At 44.2% G+C, this 21320-nt stretch overlaps 1 protein-coding gene across 13 annotated transcripts in view; it reads left to right on the top strand.

Moving 5' to 3' along the window:
- Positions 1-21320, top strand: part of nckap5l (NCK-associated protein 5-like) — an 837372-nt gene that overhangs the window by 693932 nt on the left and 122120 nt on the right. For all 13 annotated transcript variants that reach the window (XM_038789861.1, XM_038789862.1, XM_038789866.1 and 10 more), the window contains 2 exons: positions 11493-11681; positions 12721-16622. In XM_038789861.1, the coding sequence (XP_038645789.1) occupies positions 11493-11681; positions 12721-16622 (4091 nt within the window). The remainder of the gene's footprint in view (positions 1-11492; positions 11682-12720; positions 16623-21320) is intronic.

Genomic DNA, 21320 nt, shown 5'->3' with positions numbered 1-21320 from the left:
TCGGAGAATCACCAGGGGGGGGATGAATCCCGCCCCCGGTCGCTACCGAATCCTCCGGTGCCGGGGTTTTGGCAGGCGCTGGAATCGCGCTGCATCAGTCAGGGGTCGTTGACAGCAGACCCCGGGCGATTCTCCGGCCCACAATGGGGCGAGTGGCCGGCCGATTTCGGCTGGTCCCGCTGGCGTAAATCACAACAGGTCCTTACCAGCGGGACCTGGCTCCACGGGTGGCCTGCAGAGTCCTGGGGGGGAATCTGGCCCCGGGGAGGGTGCCACCTCGGTGGCCTGGCCCGCGATCGGGGCCCTCCGATCCGCGGGCGGGCCTGTGCCATAGGGGCACTCTTTCCCTCCGCAATGGCGGCTGTCAACCTCCGCCATGGCCAGTGCAGAGAAGAGCCCGTGCGCACGCGCTGGGTTAACGCCAGCGCACGCTGGTTCTCCCGCGCATGCACCATCTCGCGCCGGCCAGCGGAGGCCCTTCAGCGCCGGTTGCCGTGGCGCCAAGCTCTTCCGCGCCAGCTGCCGCGGTGCCAAACACTCCGGCACCAGCCTTTCCCCTGAAGGTGCGGAGGATTCCGCACCTTCGGGGCGGCCCGTGCCGGAGTGGTTCACGCCACACCTCGACGCCGGAATGGGCCAGTCCGCCGGTTCACGGAGAATCCCACCCAATAGTTATGATTTAAAGTAAAAAGCAAGATATGTAATTGAACCAAATACATATACAACTTAACCTTGAGGGAATGAATAAAAGATCTATCCATTCATTATGGTTTGTATCCTTAGAATTTCTGCCCTTTTATGTCTAGTAGATGATAACAGACTACAGGACACAGAGTCAAGCCAACCATACTAGCCGACAGTGTAAAATTTGTAATACTTCAAATTTACTGTGCGCTGCAGATTTCATATCTAATCACATTGATCACAAATGATATGAATTCACGATGGCATAAATGAGACATTAATTTTGACAATTTAGGGGCTTGCCTACAGTCTATTTTTATATTCACTAATTTCTGGATTTTGCGGGGGATGTGTGGAATAAACAATCCACAATCCTTTCCCTCAGAGCTGAGTTGTATTCAGTCAACTGAAATCACATCAGCTGTGTGATGATTGCAATGCCATTACTGAAGGAGAATACAAAGTGTCAATATGTGCTGTAACCAGGAAAGTGCAGTTGTCGACAAGTGGCATGAAGATGAATGACAGCGCAGTACAAAACTTAGTTTGGCTAAAAATTGAACTGGAGAGTAACCTAATTTGCTTCTTTGATTTCTGTAGAAACATAAAACTTACTTAATCTGTGAATGCATTTTATGGTAAATCCATTGCTTCCATGATAAGCTGCAACCTGCCAATCATTCATGGTACATATAATACAGTTCGGAGAATCATTAGAAATACTTTGTCAATTATGTTTGGAGATTTTAAAGTAAGTAGTAAACTATGCACGTTGTCACTCAAAATAACATACAAGGATTGTTTATTAAAATTATTTAGATTTTGTTGTTTAATTCTGCTCTGTACAATGTGATAGGGCATGAATGAATTATTTTCAGTTTCTTATTTAAGGAAAACGTGTAAAGTTCAGCAGGCAATAGCTTAGTTATGCTATAGGCTGCTCTATGTACCTATTTATGTACCTTGGCACATTTGTGCTCCTGTTTTAATATTAACTGAAGATGGATGATAGTGTCACGATACCCTGGACTAGTGCGTGGTCAACTCCAGCCCCACTTGCCCCAGAAAAATTACCAAGTAAAAGATATGGTAGTGGAAACTTTCTGTTTTCTTTGACTAGTTGTCAACTCAATGGGAAAAGTAGACTGCTGCCCACTGGCTCCACTGCTGGCTTTTTCCACCCCCTGAAAGACATGGAGAACCCCCTCACTGATCTCCCGAACAGAAGCACCCCATCCCTGGCACAGCCCCCTGACAAGAGCAGAATGGGGTGGTGCAGGGGACTGCCTGGGCATGTCTCTCTCTCCGTTCTGGGCAGCACTTACCTTACCAGTGCATTCTATTCACCAAATCCCGCTGCCATGATGCCCCTGAGGGAGGTGGGGATATTATCTAATGTTGGGTTGCAATAGAATGGGGAAGCCTGCTCGTGATGTTACAATGTGCTACTGTGGTTCCCGATCCTGGGGAGGGGGGGGGGGGGGAGAACAATGAGCATGGGGAATCCCAAGAGTGTTGAAGCCATTTGGAGATTCTTATTGGATTCTCCACCCCTACACCATTCCCACCCACCAAAAACGGGAGCAGGAAATCCCCCCCCCCTCCCCAGCGAGGAAATATATTTATATAAAGGAGTTCTGTGAACTCCAGCAGAAAGAAGATTGGACATTAGAACAAAGAAAAGTACAGCACAGCAACAGGCCCTTCAGCCCTTCAAGCCCGTGCCGACCATGATGCCCGTCTAAACTAAAATCTTCTACATTTCCTGGGTCCGTATTCCTCGATTCCCATCCTATTCATGTATTTGTCAAGATGCCCCTTAAATGTCACTATCGTCCCTGGTTCGACCACCTCCTCCAGCAGCGAGGTCCAGGCACCCACTACCCTCTGTGTAAAAAAAACTTGCCTCGTACATCTCCTCTAAACCTTGCCCCTCGCACCTTAAACCTATGCCCCCTAGTAATTGACCCTTCTACCCTGGGAAAAGCCTTTGACTATCCACTGTCTATGCCCCTCATAATTTTGTAGACCTCTATCAGGTCGCCCCCTCAACCTCCGTCACTCCAGTGAGAACAAACCGAGTTTATTCAACCGCTTCTCATAGCTAATGCCCTCCATACCAGGCAACATCCTGGTAAATCTCTTCTGCACCCTCTCTAAAGCCTCCACATCCTTCTGGTAGTATGGCGACCAGAATTGAACACTATACTCCAAGTACAGTAGTCCCCCGTTATACCGCGCTCCGCAATACCGCGGTTCGCGATATACCGCGGGGGGGCTTATGGACCCCAATTGTCAGTTGTGTCAATTTCAGCGGCCGGCTCACTTTGATCGTGGATCTAATTAAAACAGTGTCAATTTCAGCGGCCGGCTCACTTTTAATCGTGGATCTAATTAAAACAGTGTCAATTTCAGCGGCCGGCTCACTTTTAATCGTGGATCTAATTAAAACAGTGTCAATTTCAGCGGCCGGCTCACTTTGATCCGGAGAGGGAAGCTGCTCTCTCACTGAAACAATCAGCCGGCCGCTGAAATTGACACTGCTGGCTGCTCTCTCCCTCCAATCAGAAACATTAAAACTTAAAAGTTGGATTGGAGGGAGAGAGCAGCGGGCAGTGTCAATTTCAGCGGCCGGCTGATTGTTTCAGTGAGAGAGCAGCTTCCCTCTCCGGATCAAAGTGAGCCGGCCGCTGAAATTGACACTGTTTTAATTAGATCCACGATGGGGTTTTCTATGCTAGCGCTTCCCATTGTGAGTCTACGGGGGTCTGACCTCTCCCCCCGCCCCCCCGTAGACTCTCAATGGGAAGCGCTAGCATAGATTTTAAAATAAATTTAAAACCCCCATCGTGGATATCCGCGGCTCGGTTGCAACGCGGGTGGCTGTCTTGGACCCCAACACCCGCGTTTTAAAGGGGGACTACTGTATAGCCTAACTAAGGTTCTATACAGCTGCAACACGACTAGCCAATTCTTATACTCAGTGCCCCGGCCAATGATAGCAACCATGCTGTATGCCTTCTTGACTACCTTCTTCACCTGTGTTGCCCCTTTCAGTGACCTGTGGACCTGTACACCTAGATCTCTCTGACTTTCAATACTCTTGAGGGTTCAACCATTCACTGTATATTCCCTACCTGCATTAGACCTTCCAAAATGCATTACTTCACATTTGTCCAGATGAAACTCCATCTGCCATCTCTCTGCCCAAGTCTCCAAACGATCTAAATCCTGCTGTGTCCTCACCGCTATCCGCAATTCCACCTACCTTTGTGTCATCTGCAAACTTACTAATCAGACCAGTTACATTTTCCTCCACATCATTTATGTATACTACGAACTTCAAAGGTCCCAGCACTGATCCCTGCAGAACACCACTACACAGCCCTCCAATTAGAAAAGCACCCTTCCATTGCTACTTTCTGCAGTATATGACCTAGTAAGAAGTCTCACAACACCAGGTTAAAGTCCAACATGTTTGTTTCAAACACTAGCTTTCGGACCACTGCAGGTGAATCACTTCAGGTGAATCACCTGAGGAAGGAGCAGTGCTCCGAAAGCTAGTGTTTGAAACGAACATGTTGGACTTTAACCTGGTGTTGTAAGACTTCTTACTGTGCTCACCCCAGTCCAACGCCGGCATCACCACATCTAGCTTCTATGACCTAGCCTGTTCTGTATCCATCATGCCAGCTCACCCCTGATCCCGTGTGAGTTCACCTTTTGTACCAGTCTACCATGAGGGACCTTGTCAAAGGCCTTACTGAAGTCCATATAGACAACATCCACTGCCCTACTTGCATCAATCATCTTTGTGACCTCTTCGAAAAATTCTATCAAGTTAGTGAGACACAACCTCCCCTTCACAAAACCATGCTGCCTCTCACTCATCCGTCCATTTGCTTCCAAATGGGAGTAGGTCCTGTCTCGAAGAATTCTCTCCAGTAATTTCCCTACGACTGACGTAAGCCTGTAGTTCCCTGGATTATCCTTGCTACCCTTTTTAAACAAAGGAACAACATTGGCTATTCCCCAGTCCTCCGTCCCATCTCCTGAAGACAGTGAGGATCCAAAGATTTCTGACAAGGCCTCAGCAATTTCCTCTCTAGCCTCCTTCAGTATTCTGGGGTAGATCCCATCCAGCCCCGGGGACTTATCTACCTGAATATTTTTCAAGACACCCAACACCTCGTCTTTTTGGATCTCAATGTGAAAAATTGGTGAAAAATTGGCCACCGATTCACTTTGAAACAGCTTTCTGCCATTAGCATAGACCAATGTCACACATATGCGTCTTTGGGCTTTCAAAGAACTGAAAGTTCGGTGCAAAAGTCATGATCAAAAATCCCAGACCAGTCAGTGGCATCAGTGATTCACAATTGTAAATAAATTAAGGCTCAGAATTTGTATCACTTTTATTACAAAGTTTAAAATCTCACACAGAAAAAAAATGAACAAAAGTAAATACAAACACTCATTTGAGAACACAATTATGATTCATATTTATAGTAATTAAGGATGTCATAGTACAGGGATGTGTGGGGGGGGGGGGGTGCAGTCCTTCCTTGAGATTTGTGTGTGAAACAAATGAATGACATTGAAAATCAACGGATTTCATCTTTGTCCTTGTCAGTATTCTCAAAAGCATGCTTGACATATTTTCATGCAGCAGTAACCTTTACTCTTTGTTTTCGCAAAGAAAATTTCTTTGTAAAAACAAGCAGATTCAGGTCACTGCAATTCGGGATCCAGTTAAACAGAACCATGTTTATCTTGCTTCGCCCCTGCCTGACTGAATTTGTTGATGTGTTATCTGTCCTGGTCTAACATCGACTGCAACTGGATGCAGTAAAACGAAAAACAGGCATCTGACACAGGAGATGGTCAACACTGTTTTATTGAACCTGTTGATTGCTGTACATAATCTGCTGTGAGGTGACACTCTATTAACCTAACTGATAACCTCCTACTGGCTTGACCAGACTAGCTCTCTACCACATGGTGATGATGTTCATTGGCCTGTGCACTGTGACTATCTCCCTAGCCGTGTCCTGTGAGAGTGAGAGAGAGAGAGCCTTAATGCCCTGTGGGCTTTATAGATGTGGTGTCCTGTCTGGTGATTGGTTGTTCTGTGACGTGTGTGTTCATTGGTTATCCTGTGTGTCAATCACTACCTGTCTGCATCTCATGATATACATGAGTGGATATTATGACATTTGTAAGATACCTTCCCAAGTACCTGAATAAAGTGGGGTTGGAGCTTTCACCAAAAATTAAGGCTCGATGTCTTAAAAGGGGCCCTGTGCCTCAGCACATGAAATTTGGTTGGTGGATTTATATTAAATGTGATGTGACACAACATATTTCTGGAATCTCTGTTTCCTCAGGTGAGATTAGGCCCTGACTCCAGATTTACTTGGTGGGTTTAGCATCATTGGGAAGTGATTTTGGCTTTGACGTGCTGTTGAACTAGGCAGCGTAAATACAATTAAAAACAAGGAGCAAACCATTTACTGAAAAGCACAAGATTCATTCCTCCACCTCTTAACTCAATTTATTTCTTATCTGGCATCCTCTACATGCTTATTTTGATATGTTTTAGAGAACTGCGTGTTGAAAATGTAGAAGCAACGGTGGTCCTGGTTTTGTTACCAGGCTGTGGCCTGTACTTGAACCCTAAGTTTCACTGGTGGCTAAAGGAAGTCAGAAAAGCAGGATCCCAAGCATGCACGCTTTCAGCAAGATCCATCTTATTTTCCATATCACAGTCTAGGACGAGAATATGAGTCCGCACTACAAGCAGGTGCAGATCTTGTTTCAAGAAAAAGTTAGATAAACACAGGCCATATAAATTGCAGACTACATGCTGTAGTAGAATGACCAAGAATCTGTGACCATGAAAACGTTGTGTTGTTGTGAGGTTCTGCCCACAGTGAGTGCTTTGCCCATAAATGTGGGCAGTTTCTGAGACAGCCTGCTCAAGTAGGATTCCTGTAGAGAGGCATGTGGTTTCAGTTGTTGGATGAAAATACTTACCTCTTTTCAGCATTTGCTGAAGACCTCAGTTACTTTTGTTGGGTAGCCTGCCATTTTGTGGGGTACTTCCTTGGCACTATCTTCTTTCATAATTCTTGCTGACATTGTCATTTAAGCCATCACATATGAGGTGGTGAGCACGGATATTCCTTTAGGAATTCCAAATGCGCTAAATGATTTATATGAGAGCCAAGTTAATACGTTGACCGATGTAGGCAGGTGTCTGAACTCTTGATGCAATTTGTACACATTCATCACTACCCTGGAATTTGCATAGAGAAACCTCTTTCTTCCAACATGTCCTTGGCATGTCAGAGCAGATCTGCCTTTCACCACTTATGTTTCACACGACACACAGCCTCTGAGTACTACCATTTACTGCAGGTTGCCCTACAGCTAATATTAGGAACAAGTTTAACTCTTATTGTAGAGTTTTCATGTGAACAGATCCTTTCAAGCCATCCCAAGGACATCTGTCATGTTATACAGTCTGCAATGCACATATATATCAAGTAATTGTCAAATGTTATGTCTGAAAGAATCAACGTCATCACTTTCATATTGATCCTGTTCAGCATTCAGGTTCATTGAATTACAAGGTTTCCTCAAGTGCACACCATTGCAGTTGGCATCCATGTAAGCATTACCATTCCTCACATTGACCTCCTGGCCTACATGACCAGAAAGGGTTTGCACTCAATTAATGGTTAGATGGTATCCTATCTCTGAAACATCACTAAGCACTTTATGAAACAAGGAATAATCGTCCTTTATAAGCTTTCACAGTAAAATACACTTAAAGCCATCCCATTCATTTTGGAAGAAAATTATTATTAAACTCAAGCTTACTCATGGATTCATGACCACTGATTCACTAAAAAAAACTGTTACAGAGGTGAGCCATGAGATGGAAACATGACCGTATGTTTGCTTTGCCGCCCCTGCTCTCTTCGCCTACAAGAAAGGTCTGCCATCCACTTTTATCACGTGAAAGAATGCTGGGCACAATTCAAAATGGTTTCCCCCAGCTAAAGATGCTTTGTGGTCATTCCCATGTGCACGCTGTGGTGAAAAGCACCTTTGCCTTCCTGCTGATTACAGGAAATTCTTTTCCAGCCAGGATCTTGGTCAGCCACCGCTTCCTTCTGCAGATTTCATGTGTTTTGACCAAATGTTGACCTATCCTGCAACAGCAGCGTTTATCTCCTGTGACATTGTGAACAATTAGACACTTCTCTGCCACCATTAAAATCTGCCTTTTAGAGCTGACATGCTTTGCAACCTGACACTTCACTGGATCTTTACTGAGTATTCTGCAAGTCACAATCTCTTGTGTGCTGCCAGCCTATCTAAATTAATTTGAGAGGTGCCAATTTCACAACCCTGTGTGTATTCCCTCTGGGTTATTGTTCATGTTTCATGGTCAGTTTAATTCTTCCATTTTGGGAAAATTGAGGCAATGTCCTCATACTTCTGTATCAGGGTCTGTGCCCTTTCCCCCAGTTGAAGATGCTTTGGACCTTTCATTTAAAAAATGTAGGACAAAGTCTTCAGTCCCAATCCAGAAATAGATTAGATTAAATAAGCATTAGCATATCAAATATTCTTTTATCCAAGCCAGCCTATCTGCTTTTTTAACGTCTCCCAGGTGCCTAATGTCTCAAGGCCATTCAGAATCAAACAATGAACTACCATAAAATACCTTGCGTGTTGTCCTCTAAGTGTGAGAAGCAATGATCTTCGGGCAATACAAGAAGCAAGAAACCTAGAGTACTTCAAATTGGAAATAAGATCAGAATAGGTTGGAAGCACAGAGCCAGTCAGTCAGCATCTGTGGTGAAGTACAACATGTCCAATGCGCTACAGGAAGAAAAAACAAAACAGACCAACACCAAGACCCCTCCTGCAACACGCTGTCATGTCGAAGAATCAAATTCCAAATGCCAGCATTCTCCCACCAGGCATGAGTTGATCCACCTCACACCCCAACACCCATTGATTCTGCGCCTGAAGTTTAGTGTTGAGCTTTGCCAGGACTGAGTAAGAGACCGATGACTGAAAGATCAAAGTGGAAATTGGAAGAATTCAAGTGGCAACTTGAAACTGAAGCACACTTTCGCAGACAAAAATAGAGATGTTGTCAAAATAATCATGTAATCTGCAGTTGGCTTTCTGTTTCCCATTTCTCCCAACAGATTGTCAAAAATTGCAACCCAGCACACAGACATCGCGCTGATGGCCTGGTTATTGGAAAGCACAGTTGGAGCATAGTCTGCTATCCCAAGCAATGCATAGATGTTCAGGTCCAAAAACATCCAACTAAATCAGCTTCATATGATGTTCAGTGTCTTGTAAAATATCTCCAGTACCTTTTTTAAACATTCCTGTAGTGTTAAACCTAATTCCGTTTTGCTACGGTTTTCCCTTATTCTCATACCCCAGTTGTAATTGAGCCTTGAATTGATTTAGAATAGGAAAGAAAGAACGGCATTGCCTGTTTGCAATGTGCTCTCCACAAAATCTCTCTTGCATCTAATCAACTACACTGTACTGTGGCATCTGAGTGATATCCAGATGAATTGAATTGTATTTCTTTCCTTTATGAACAAATCGACAGATGCTTTGATTTGTATAACACAGTCTTGCAATTATTTTTTGTTTGGATGGAGTAATTAAATTTTACTTTCTTGAACATGTACCCATTTGTACAAGATGGAAATCATTACCTTTAAATGCAATACATCTTTGAAGTTTGGAACTGATTTGATATTATAGATTTTAATAGAAAATTGCTTTTCCGAGTCTCTGCATATGAAATATTTATTTTAATAACAGAATTGGTACAATACATGCCAAGGTAATGTAGGGGGGGAAACCTATAAATTCTAGCTTTTTGTTCAGAATCCTAGAGACCAGAATCAGTCAAGCTTAATTTATTTCTTAATGAGGAGTAAATCTTTGCAACCTGCAAAGTAATCCAGAAATTGCTGGAAAAACACAGCAGGCCACAGAAACACGAAAAGATGGATGGATGTTTCGTCAAAACTGAGCCAAGATTTGCACCTAAATATTAATAATTTTTTGTTTTGCCAACTGTTTGTTTCCAATGCAAATAGATTTCCCGAAGCTGCAGGATTATTTCCTCCTTCTTAGCATCCTGCATTCTACTGCTACATAGTGATGTGCCACATTGGGTGAGATTTTTCCCTCGCGTTACATCTGGCGCCAATCTAGGCGCATCACGGGAGAGTCCCAAATCAAGCATTGTGGCGAGCACGGAAGTTTATGCAAGTCACCCGACTCATGCCATTAGGCTCATTTAAATATGCACGCCCTACTTCAGGCCGCATTCTCCTGGCTCCCGGAAGTCACCAACCACACCGGCAAGGCGTCACCAAGATGCAGATTAGCTCTGGGCCGCCCCGATGCCAGCTCACCGATTCTCTGGCACCGATTTTCAGGTGCCCACGGGATCGCCGCCGTGCCAGTCGGGGGCCGTTGAAAGCATCCCCCCCCACCCCCCCGGCGATTCTGCGGGCCTATACGGGCCGAGTGCCCGCTGAGTTTGGCCGAGTCCCGCTGGCGTGGGTTACTCAGGTCCCACATGGCGCGACCTGGAAGTTGTGTCTGCGGGGGCCGTCCTGGAGGGGGAACGGGGAGATCCGACCGCGGGGGCAGGGCCTCCACGGTGACCTGTCCCACGATCGGGGCCTACCGATCGGTGGATGGGCTACTTCCATGGGGGCCTATGTTCCTCGGCGCCGGGTCCCTTTAGGGCTCCACCATGTTGCCCGGGACCAGCGCAGAGAAGGGAACCCACGTGCTTGCACGGAGTCATGCCGCGCATGTGTGAACTCGCGCCGGCCGTGCCGCGCCAGCTGGAGCTGCGGGGACCACTCTGGCGCTGGTCTAGCCCCCTAGAAGGGGAGCATTCCTGATTATCGAGGATGGTTGGCGCCGCATTTCATGCTGCGTCAGAACTTGGCTGCAGAATTGGTCTCCACAAGCAGAGATCAGGTGTCATGGCCACTCTAGGGACTGAAGGTCATTGGAGCTCCCTGGGCGGTCGGGGACGGGTTGGGCAGCACCCTGGCACTCCCCCTCGCACCTGGGTACCCTGGCGGTGTCAACCTGGCACTGTCCAGATGCCAAGTTGACACTGCCAATGATCGGGACCTGAAAAGGGGGATGGTATGAAGGGGCTTCATAAAGGTTGGGGAAATGAATGGGGTGATCTTGAAATGGGGAGTCTCACAGCGACCCCATGGGGGGAGGGGGGGGGGGGTACTCCCCACCAGCGAGAGATCCAGATTTACATTATTAAGTGTGCAGTTGGGCCAGAGAGTGGGCCCAGGGTGTCCTTATGAGATGATGTGTTGGTGGTCTTGAGGAACCCCTAACAGCTAAGTTGGCGCATTGGGGGTGGGGAGGCGGGACGGAGTGTCCGAAATGGTAATGCTCAAGGTCGGCATTTAAAAATTGGAGGAATACCGTGATGGAAAAGTAGTCACTTAAGGTCCTGCAACAATTATGGCAGCATGGACTGGATGGTTAGAAATGACTCCATTTGTTCTATTCTTATTTTCACTGCTCTCAGAATTGAAATGTAGTATGAAAGGGAGAAACACTTCAAAGGCTTGGAAGTGGAATAAAAACATCTGTACATTGGAAGTGATGTATAAACAGTGAATATGGTGAAAGCTTTACATTAACCAAAAATGAACAGAGGAATAATTCCAGTGTGTAACAAGTATCCCCTTTTGTATTAACAGGGAGTTCCAGAGAACACATCAACCAATGTACCTATTTTAAAGTGCCAGAGTCAAGTAAATCTGGCTGTACCGAGCCAACTTTATCCCAGGAGCAGCTGTAGCAGCAGTGAACTCTCCCTTTCAAGTGCCTGCAGTGAACATTCAAGTGGCTCCTTTACTTGGAATGAAGGAAAGACATGCAGTAAGAGGGTACAGTTTGAGTCCTATTCAGTGAACTTCATTTGGCAATCATGTTTCACGAACGGGTGTGCAGTTGGCTGATAGTAAGTTTCAATTATCCAGTTTTAAGAACACTGTGGGCCCAAACCTCCTGGGGATCTCTGTTGGCTCAACTGTAACAGAGTGGAACAGCTTGCAGACACTGCCCCGAATTCTGTGGATGGGGCCATCTGCAATGACACATGGGCAGTCTGTAGCTGAAAGAGTACATCAGTGTCAGCCATCCACAAGGTCTAGTGAAATGTTGGAATGGCGTCACACCTTCTAACGATGGAGAGGAGGAGCAGCAACAAATCACAAAGAGAAGTTGCCCTTTCTAGTTTTACGCTAAACATGAAGAAAAAGGGTATTTGAACCTCTCTCTAACCAGTATTTTTGGTTTGGGATATTTTTATAGGCCTCAATTGTACGCATTAGCTCTTAGCTGCCAAGAGTTCCATGGAGGCCTGAGGGTGCCAAAGGGAAGAATGTTGCAGGCAGTGAAACCACCTTCCTGCTGCCCACCCCACTCCCAGTTGTACCCCATAATAAAGGACATAAGGTGGATAATCCATTACATCTCCAGCCAAAAAATAGTTTTTTTAAGTAAAAAATGGTGGAACCCAAGAGAAATGTGTTCTTTCTCAAATACTGCCCATTGAGACCCATTCTCTGGCCTTTATACAAACTGGAATTTCAGGACTTTTATGTCAAAAACAAATAATGATTTGGTAAGTTTAAAAAAACGAAATCAGCCACTTGCCAATAAACAGGAGTACAACAACTGCAATAGATCCCCACACATATCCCCAATGACAAATAATGGGGATGAAAGTAGACTGCTTCTTTGTCTGGCCAAGATGGGTTTTTTGTGCTTAATCGAGCTTCATTTGTTTGCAATGGATGAAGAAAACACAAAATATTAGTATTCTCAATTCCCATCTTGTACGAATACTGGGATTATGCCCTGACTGGAATATTTATCCTATTTTGTTGACTGACTTAATAATATTTTCCTTTTCAATTATAGTCTTCTCTAAGCTGGGAAAAGAGACTCAGTATTGGCTCCTCACTTCCCAGCAACCTCTCTAGCCCTGCAGAAGAACTACCTCCAACTCGAGAAAAAGAGAGCCACATTCTGGAAGGATTAAAGAAGCTACAAAAGAAAAAACCTCTGTTAGAGCATTCCTCAATTGTGTCAAAATGGGCTTACAAAGATTGTATGAACTCAAATGAAGGAATTTACTCTCTGGGCCTAAAATGTCGGAAGAGTAAAGATCAAACACCTCTTAAGGCCACCACTAAAGACCTGTGCTTAGAGCAAAGTAAAACATTTGGCTATGATTCTGATTCACACGATGATGCAGATGATGACTGCACAGCACTCATAACCACAGTAAATGAGGTGCCAAGTAAAGATTGCAAATTGCTCTGTAAAAAATTAACACATAGTGTATCTGATAGTCTGTTTAGTTGGGATGGCAGTGTAAAATGTGTTTCAGAAAGGCTTACAGATATAAGCTCAGGAGAAAAGCCTGAGAAGTTGACTAGTTTTGTCAGTAGCTTTCAATCAAGTGAAAAACTATGTACAACCAACAAGTCGCCGACAAAGAAATTGCAGTTCAATTCCACCAAGCTACACTATAAAGATCTAACAATCCAGCTATCTGACACCGAAGATATTGAGATGTTAGATGAACTGCATCTGGAATGCGAGGAAGAAAGAAATTCTTCTGATTTTGTAACAAGTTTATTGACAGACAACCGGACAGTGAGTCATGCAAACTTACTCAGTTGCAAAAAAGCATTCTTCTCATCTGCAGATAAAGATGAAGGCCATTTTTCAACTTGCTCTGACAACAGGCCAAAGACTTTGAACTTGCTGAAAGAAAATTGTCAAACGACCAAGGCCGTAAAAACATCATCTGAAGAATGCCTTACGATAGTGTTTGATGCTGAAGATGGCCAGCCAATTAAATTTAATTCCCAGCAGACAGCAAGTGTCACTGTGTCTTCAAATGAAATTTCTAGTCCAATTGCTTTTGATGGGAATCACCGGCAAATTGTTTTTGCTAAAGATGCTGCACTGGTGCCTCAAGGGCTGCTAAGTTGTCAAAGAGGAAGTGATGCAAGGAATTATACAGTTTTAGAGTCATTGCAAGGTCACACCGAACAAAAACGATTAGAAGACCCTGAAGCCAACAAGAAAATATTTAGTTCTATTGTTCGTACAGATTCTGTAACCTCTGACAGGCCGTTGACACCACACATTTTTCAACAGGAGAAAGTATTGAAGCCAACTTTTAATGCAGCTTATAAATCAAACTGGGTATCTTCTGTACCTGCCCTGCAGACATCTTCTACTCAAAAGCCACGTCTAACCAAAATACCTAATAGAGGCAAAGGCTCACCACATAAAACCTCTAAAATAAACAGCATTGATGTTAGCAACACATTATCAACATCTGGTTCTCTTGTCCAAGATAAACCGCCATCATTATCAAATGTAAAACTCGCCAAATATTTAAAAATGCCAAGTGTTAGTATTAATCACTGTTTAAAAGATGGCTCCACCATTCCAAAATGTAGCCCACATATTTCTCGAGACTCTGGGATTGCATTCCCCATTGAAACGGGAAAGACCAATTCCAACGTAGCACAAGTATCTTTATTATCCAGAAGGCAGATGACGGATCTTGGAGAATATCCTACCCGAGATAAACATGATAATTTAGAACTGGAAGAAATAAAATCTCCATCACCTCCACCTCCACCAGGGAGATCGACGTCATTACTATTAAAACCAAATTATGAACAATCACTGAAAATAGTAACAAAAACTGAAAAATACATTCCTGTTGAAATAAGCAAGGATGCACCACAGTGCTCATCTTTAAAGCCACAAGGAGTTACGAGTTTGGTTTCACCTTGTGTCCAGTTGACTAAAGAAATACAAAGTCTACAATCCCATAAGTCCCCAACATTGGATGATTTGTGCAGTTCCCACCATGAGAAGGCATTTCAAAACGCCCAGGACTCAAGTGGAGTAGCTAAAGATTTGGCAGTGGGCTCTTTTGAGAAAAGATACCTGAAAACAAATTCTTCAAATGCTCCGCCATCGATTCAACCTTGTTCTCAAACAGCTGTTAAAGTGATTAGAAGTTTAAAATGCATTCATGCAAACCAAAAGGATCCATCTCCACAAAATACCTTTTCTGCCAAAGCAGGGAAAGTAAGTGAAAATGGGTTGATCTTACAATGGAAGCCGTCCAGCATTTTAACAACATCTCCACAGTGCCAAGCATCAAGCATAAATGAACCTTCATCTCAGCCACAACCTTCTTGCTTATCTCCCTCTAGTTTTAGTAATGGACATACAAACATTTACTGTTCTGATGAAAAAAACTTGAAAACTCGAATTCCTGTTGGACTAAAGGGACTTTTAAAATCTCCCCCGTTATTGAGAAAAAGTTCAACTGTACCCGGGAAGCATGAGAAAGATAGTATTAATATCTACTCTAAAGGAAATGCAGTTCATGAAAAATCTAAGCAGGCTGATGTATCAAAAAATATAAAACCTCTGGAACAAACAGATTCATTCGTTGATTTTGAGAAAAAAGGCGAACTTCGAGATGGTCTTGCTGTTAAAATTGGTTTTTCTGCAGACCTTGAAGATAAAACAAAGCATGACAGAAGCACAGCAGTTGGGAGTGATGCTGACAGCATAGAAATTAAGGCATTTAAGAGGTCAATTTCAGCTAATAATAAACCCAACCTTAAGCCAGCCCTAGGCATGAATGGTGCCAAAGCTCGAAGTCAGAGTTTCAGCAATCAAACTGGGGACAAGCCTTCTGTTTCATTGGTAGATGGGCCAGGAAAGGTGCGAACCCAGATAATCACAAATACAACAGAAAGAGGTAATTCGCTGACGAGGCAGAACTCTACCGGTGCAACAGAAACATTGCAAACTAAACCTGCTTGTGGCTCTTCAGCTACACAAAGTCCTTCACATTCTCCAAGAACAGCAGATATTTCCTATTCACGACAAGTGTCATGTGGAAGCGGAAGCAGCTCAAGTAGCCATCATAGCAGTCCTAGCAAGTTGCCTTGTAGAACTCCACCAAAGGGGGATGGCCATCTTAGCTCTGTAAAGTTTGACAGCAACCAGTCACCACCTCAAAAGGAAATCCAAAATCTACCTCCAAGTGATAAATCAGGTGAGAAAAAATCTAAACCAATGCCCCAGAAAGGGAAAAGCGTAAAGCAGGCAGCATACGAGTCTCAATCATCACCAGATATGCCTCCAAAGGAAGGTCTGAGCAAACCGCAGAGCCCCTCCAAACTTAATATGGTAAAACTTGTCAAGAAACAAGAGAACCTCTCAAAGAGGCCCGAAATTTCTGACAAAGTACTCGTTTTGCCTTCTGTTTCTGGGACACAATGTAGCATTGAAGCAAAAGTCATGTTGGGAATTCAAGAAAATATGCAGAAGGTGCAAGGACACGACAAAGTCCAGGTATCAGAGGTAAAAACGAAGACTGGGCCTTCAATAGCCAAGTGGTTTGGATTCCGAAAAAGCAAGTTGCCAGCGCCGAACAGCAAAAAGTCCGATACTTCAAAATCCAAAGATGAGAAAAAAGAAACCAAAAATGGAACTGGTTTAGAAATCAAGCAGACAAAATTAGACAAAAAAAGAGACAAAAGAAAAAATGAAAAAGCCTGTGAAGAGGAGAATGAAGTTACGAAAGAAAATGCCAATTGTGATAAAAAATTAGATGGTGCTTTTCCAAATAAAAGTTGTGAGATCACACGACATGAAACACGCAACAGTAGAAAAGGCAGTTTTACATCAACATCTCATGCCTATCAGGATCATGATGTTCCAATTAAAGATTCAACAAGTGACCAGTTCATGCAGGAGCTGCTACACAGGTATTGATCCCAATTACTTTGTATTAAACGAAAGAGAAAATGCTGGAAAATCACAGGAGGTCTGGCAGCATCTGTAGGGAGAGAAAAGAGCTAACGTTTCAAGTCCGATGACTCTTTGTCAAAACCCAGATTTTCCAGCATTTTCTCTTTTGTTGCAGATTCCAGCATCCACAGTAATTTGCTTTTATAATTTGTATTAAATATTGCTCCTCAAGATTATTTATTAGCAGCCATCCTTTAGTCTAACTTCTTATATTCTTACAGCTTCAAATAGCAAAAAGCTTTTGGGTAATATGCCAAATAGTTGCACTTGACTATCATGTGCACTCTGATGCAATGCTTTTTAGTTTGGTTTAATCTTTTGTAACATATATTTTAAATGTTTAAGTGTACTCAATAAAATAGAATATAATCATAGAATCTCTACAGTGCAGAAGGAGGCCATTCGGCTCATCGAGTCTGGATGGACCATTCGAGTGAGCACTCTGTCCATTTACAAGTGTCCACCCCACCCTATCCCTGTAATCCCATAACCTAACCTACACATCCCTGCACATATATTAAACAGCAATTTAGCATGGCTAATTCACCTAATCCACACATCTTTGGACTATGGGAAGAAACCGGGCACCTAGAGGAAACCCACGCAGACACTGGGAGAATGTACCAACTCCACACAGTCACCGGAGGCCGAAACTGAACCCGGGTCCCTAGCGCTGTGAGGCAGCAGTACTAACTACTGTGCCAGATGGAAATTGACCATTCCCTAACCAGCAGTGCACCTCAAATCAGAGACCAGAGGGCATTCTGAAATGGTGACTAAAGCCCCTTTTGCTGAATTTGGGTGCCTGTCTCATCTCCACAGGCAGCTCACCCGTTTTCAAAAGCTAGATGTCAAGGTAGATGTCTTACCAACAGCGGATCAAAGCTAAATTTCAGGATTTGGAGTGCAATAACAGTTGGTAGGCAGGAGGTCACTGCGTGCACATGTACAGTAAAAAGAGGAAGTTGTCCTTCTCTCCCTGGCAGTGTATTTCCTTGTCGACTGCAGGGACCAATGAAAAATCCTAAATGGAAAGGTTCCGACAGCTTTTTTAATGGTAGCTAACCAATTTTCACCAGGAGACTTAAAGCAGGTATTGAGATCCGAATTGGATGGGAAGATAGCACAGTGGTTAGCACTGTTGCTTCGCAGCACCGTGGTCCCCCGGGCTCAATTCCCATTTGGGTCACTGTCTATGCGGAGTCTGCAAGTTCTCCCCGTGTCTGCGTGGGTTTCCTCCGGTTTCCTCCGACTAAACCCAAAATACGTGCTGTTAGGTGATTTGGACATTCTGAATTCTCCCTCAGTGTACCCGAAGAGGTGCCGGAGTGTGACAACTAGGGGATTTTCACAGTAACTTCATTGCAGTGTTAATGTAATCCTACTTGTGACAATAATAAAGATTATTATTATTATTTCCATATGTAAGAGGCCTGATTGTAACTGGACTAGAGACCCAGGGTGATACTCGGGGATCCTGGGTCCAAATCCCATAATGGCAGATGGTAAAGTTTGAATTCAGTAAAAATCTGGAATGAAAAGTCTAACAATGACCATAAAACCATTGTCGTAAAAAAACATCTGATTCACCAATGTCCTTCAGGGAAGGAAATCTGCTGTCCTTACCTAGTCTGGTCGATGTGTGATTCCAGACCCACACAGCGATGCAGCTGACTCTTTGCTGCCCCCCACTGAAATGGTCTAGCAAGCCACTCAGTTGAAGGGCAATTAGGGATAGACAACAAATTTTGACCCGGCCAGCGACACCCACATCCCAAGAATTAATTTTTTAAAATGATGTTAGTCCTTGAAGTTTGCCCTAGTTGTGCTTGTTGATGCCTATAAAATGGGTATGAGGACCAATTCCCCTCCAAGAAATCTAAGTTACTATAAAAGCTCAGGAGGCCAGACAAGCTATGTATAACAGCATTTAATTTTTTAACATAAAGTAAAGGCCGCAATGCAGCTTAAAACTCAACGGTCCCAGTCAAGATAAGTGGAAGTGGATCCCAATCTAGGCTGGCTTTTAAAAGGGTGAGTTTACGAGCCCAAGTTGGGTGGGCCCCCAGGGCAGTGTGGGCCACTAGCGGGGAAGCTCATATTCTAAACATTTTGAAGCAGCCTGCTCAATTTGAACTGCTAGTTAATGAACAGCTAATAAACAGATTAAACAGTTCATTGCGGATACAAGCCAGGTAGCCTCTAGTACTATCCTTTTCCCCCGCATCTGCTCATCAAACCCCATGCATTTAACACTGCAGTTTTTTGAAATCTCTGAGCTTTCCTAAAACGCTTACAATCCTTGAAAAGCTGTGAAATCCCCTGAGAGCCTTTGAAATGCTTTGTTTTCATTGATTTCATTGTCCAGTAACTTTAACTAGCCTTTGATTGACAGCTTAATGGTTTAGACACAGCAGGCAGAAGTTTTGTTTATTTATCTTTCCCTTCACAGTTCATTGCATCTGAAGTACCCCCATTGTTCTTAACTTCAATGCTTATTAACTCCCAAACATTGCAGTTGCAAAACAGGAACTGGACGCACTTAGTATTTTTGAAGTTGCCTGCAGCTGGAAATCAGAACAAGGGGTGGGTTGAGGGGGTAACTGAGGTGGGTGGTTTGGGGAGGTTTAGCTGAGGGCGTTACTGAGGAGGGGGTTGGCTAGCCTCATGCCTGGTGGTGGGAGGAGGGGTTGACCCATTACGTTGTGGTGGGAGGAGGGTGCACCTCTTCCTGAGGGGCTGGGGGTGCTCCCCTTGTCAGCAGGGGCGGTCACCATTTCCTTTGTGGGGGGAGGGGTTCTGCCTCTGGCAACTGGGATCAGGGTGCCCGTTAAAAATGGTGCCCTGGAATTGGTAAGTGCAAGCTGGCTGGTGCTATCCGCTATGAATATTTTAACACAACAAAGGTTGGGTAATCTCACCTCAGAAATGCCCCTAGCACCAGTGGGAATGACTCTGGTGCACTCAGGAGATTTATATATTCCCGAAATACATCTTGATAACAACCAGTATTCAGAAGGGATTATATCACTGGATAGACCACAATATCAATGAGACTGTAACTTTAAACATTTTTTTAATAATGCCAAAGATATTACCATAATACCCATACATGTCGATGTATTCATTATTGAATGCTCTTCATAAGCAATGTTTGATTTGTTCATTCTCTATCAGAGTTGCTACTGCGCAGTAGCATGATTCATAGCTTCCGAATTTAAACATTTGTAAAGATAATGGCCCAGATTTTCCTGTCAATGTAATGGTCAGGTTAATGGCATTCGTTGATATTTATGCACAAATGGTACAAGCACTTCTTGAGGTGGGACAGATCCATGATTCAGCTCAAATATTCGAACGTTACTGTTCAAGTTGTGCCATTACAAAAATTCGCAAAAATAGTCTCTTGTTCTTGGCTTCACCACTGAATACCATGAAGTTATATCATAAAACCATAAGTCATAGGAGCGGAATTAGGCCACTCTGCCCATCGAGTCTGCTCCGCCATTAAATCTTGCTGATATGTTTCTCATCCCCATTGTCCTGCCTACTCCCCATAACCCCTGATCCCCTTATTAATCAAGAACCTATCTATCTCCGCCTTAAAGACACTCCGTAATTTGGCCTCCACATCCTTCTGCGGCAAAGCGTTCCACAGATTCACCACACTCTTGCTGAAGAAATTTCTCCTCATCACTGCTTTAAAGGATCGCCCCTTTAGTCTGAGATTGCGTCCTCTGCTTCTAGTTTTTCCTACAAATGGAAACGTCTCTCCACATCCATTCTATCCAGTCCTCGCAGTATCCTGTAAGTCTCAATAAGATCCGCCCCGTATCCTTCTAAACTCCAACGAATACAGACACAGAGTCCTCAACCGTTCCTCATACGACAAGCTCTTCATTCCAGGGATCATTTTGTGAACCTCCTCTGGACCCTTTCCAAGGCCAGCACATCCTTCATAGAGCATAGAATGTATAGTGCAGAAGGAGGCCATTCGGCCTATCGAGTCTGCACGGGGCTTTGAAAGAGCACCCTACCTAAGCCCACACCTCAACCCTATCCCCTTAACTCCACCTAACCTTTTCTGGACATTAGGGTCAATTCGGCTTAGTCACTCCACCTAACCTGCACATCTTTGGACTGTGGGAGGCAACCGGTGCACCCGGAAGAAACCCACGCAGACATGGGGAGAACGGGTAGACTCCGCACAGACAGTGACCCAAGCCGGGAATCGAACCTGGGACCCTGGAGCTGAAAGCAATTGTGCTATCCACTGTGCTACCGTCCTGCCCCTTAGATCTTTCTTTAGATATGGGGCCCAAAACTCACAATACTCCAAATGGGGTCTGACCAGAGCCTTGTATCGCCTCAGAAGTTCATCCCTGGTCTTGCAATGTTAGCATTCATGTCGAGAGGGCTAGAATACAAGACCAGGGATGAACTTCTGAGGTGATTTGCCTTCCTAACTGCCGACTGAACCTGCACATTAACCTTAAGAGAATCGTGAACTAGGACCCCAAGTCCCTTTGTGCTTCTGATTTCCTAAGCATCTCCCCATTCCTCCATTTTTCCTTCCAAAGTGCATAACCTCACACATTTCCACATTGTATTCCATCTGCCACTTCTTTGCCCACTCTCCTAGTCTGTCCAAGTCC

The sequence above is a fragment of the Scyliorhinus canicula genome, chromosome 2 (assembly GCF_902713615.1).
Source record: "Scyliorhinus canicula chromosome 2, sScyCan1.1, whole genome shotgun sequence".
NCBI lineage: Eukaryota > Metazoa > Chordata > Chondrichthyes > Carcharhiniformes > Scyliorhinidae > Scyliorhinus > Scyliorhinus canicula.
This window is presented reverse-complemented; position numbering and strand designations above follow the sequence as displayed.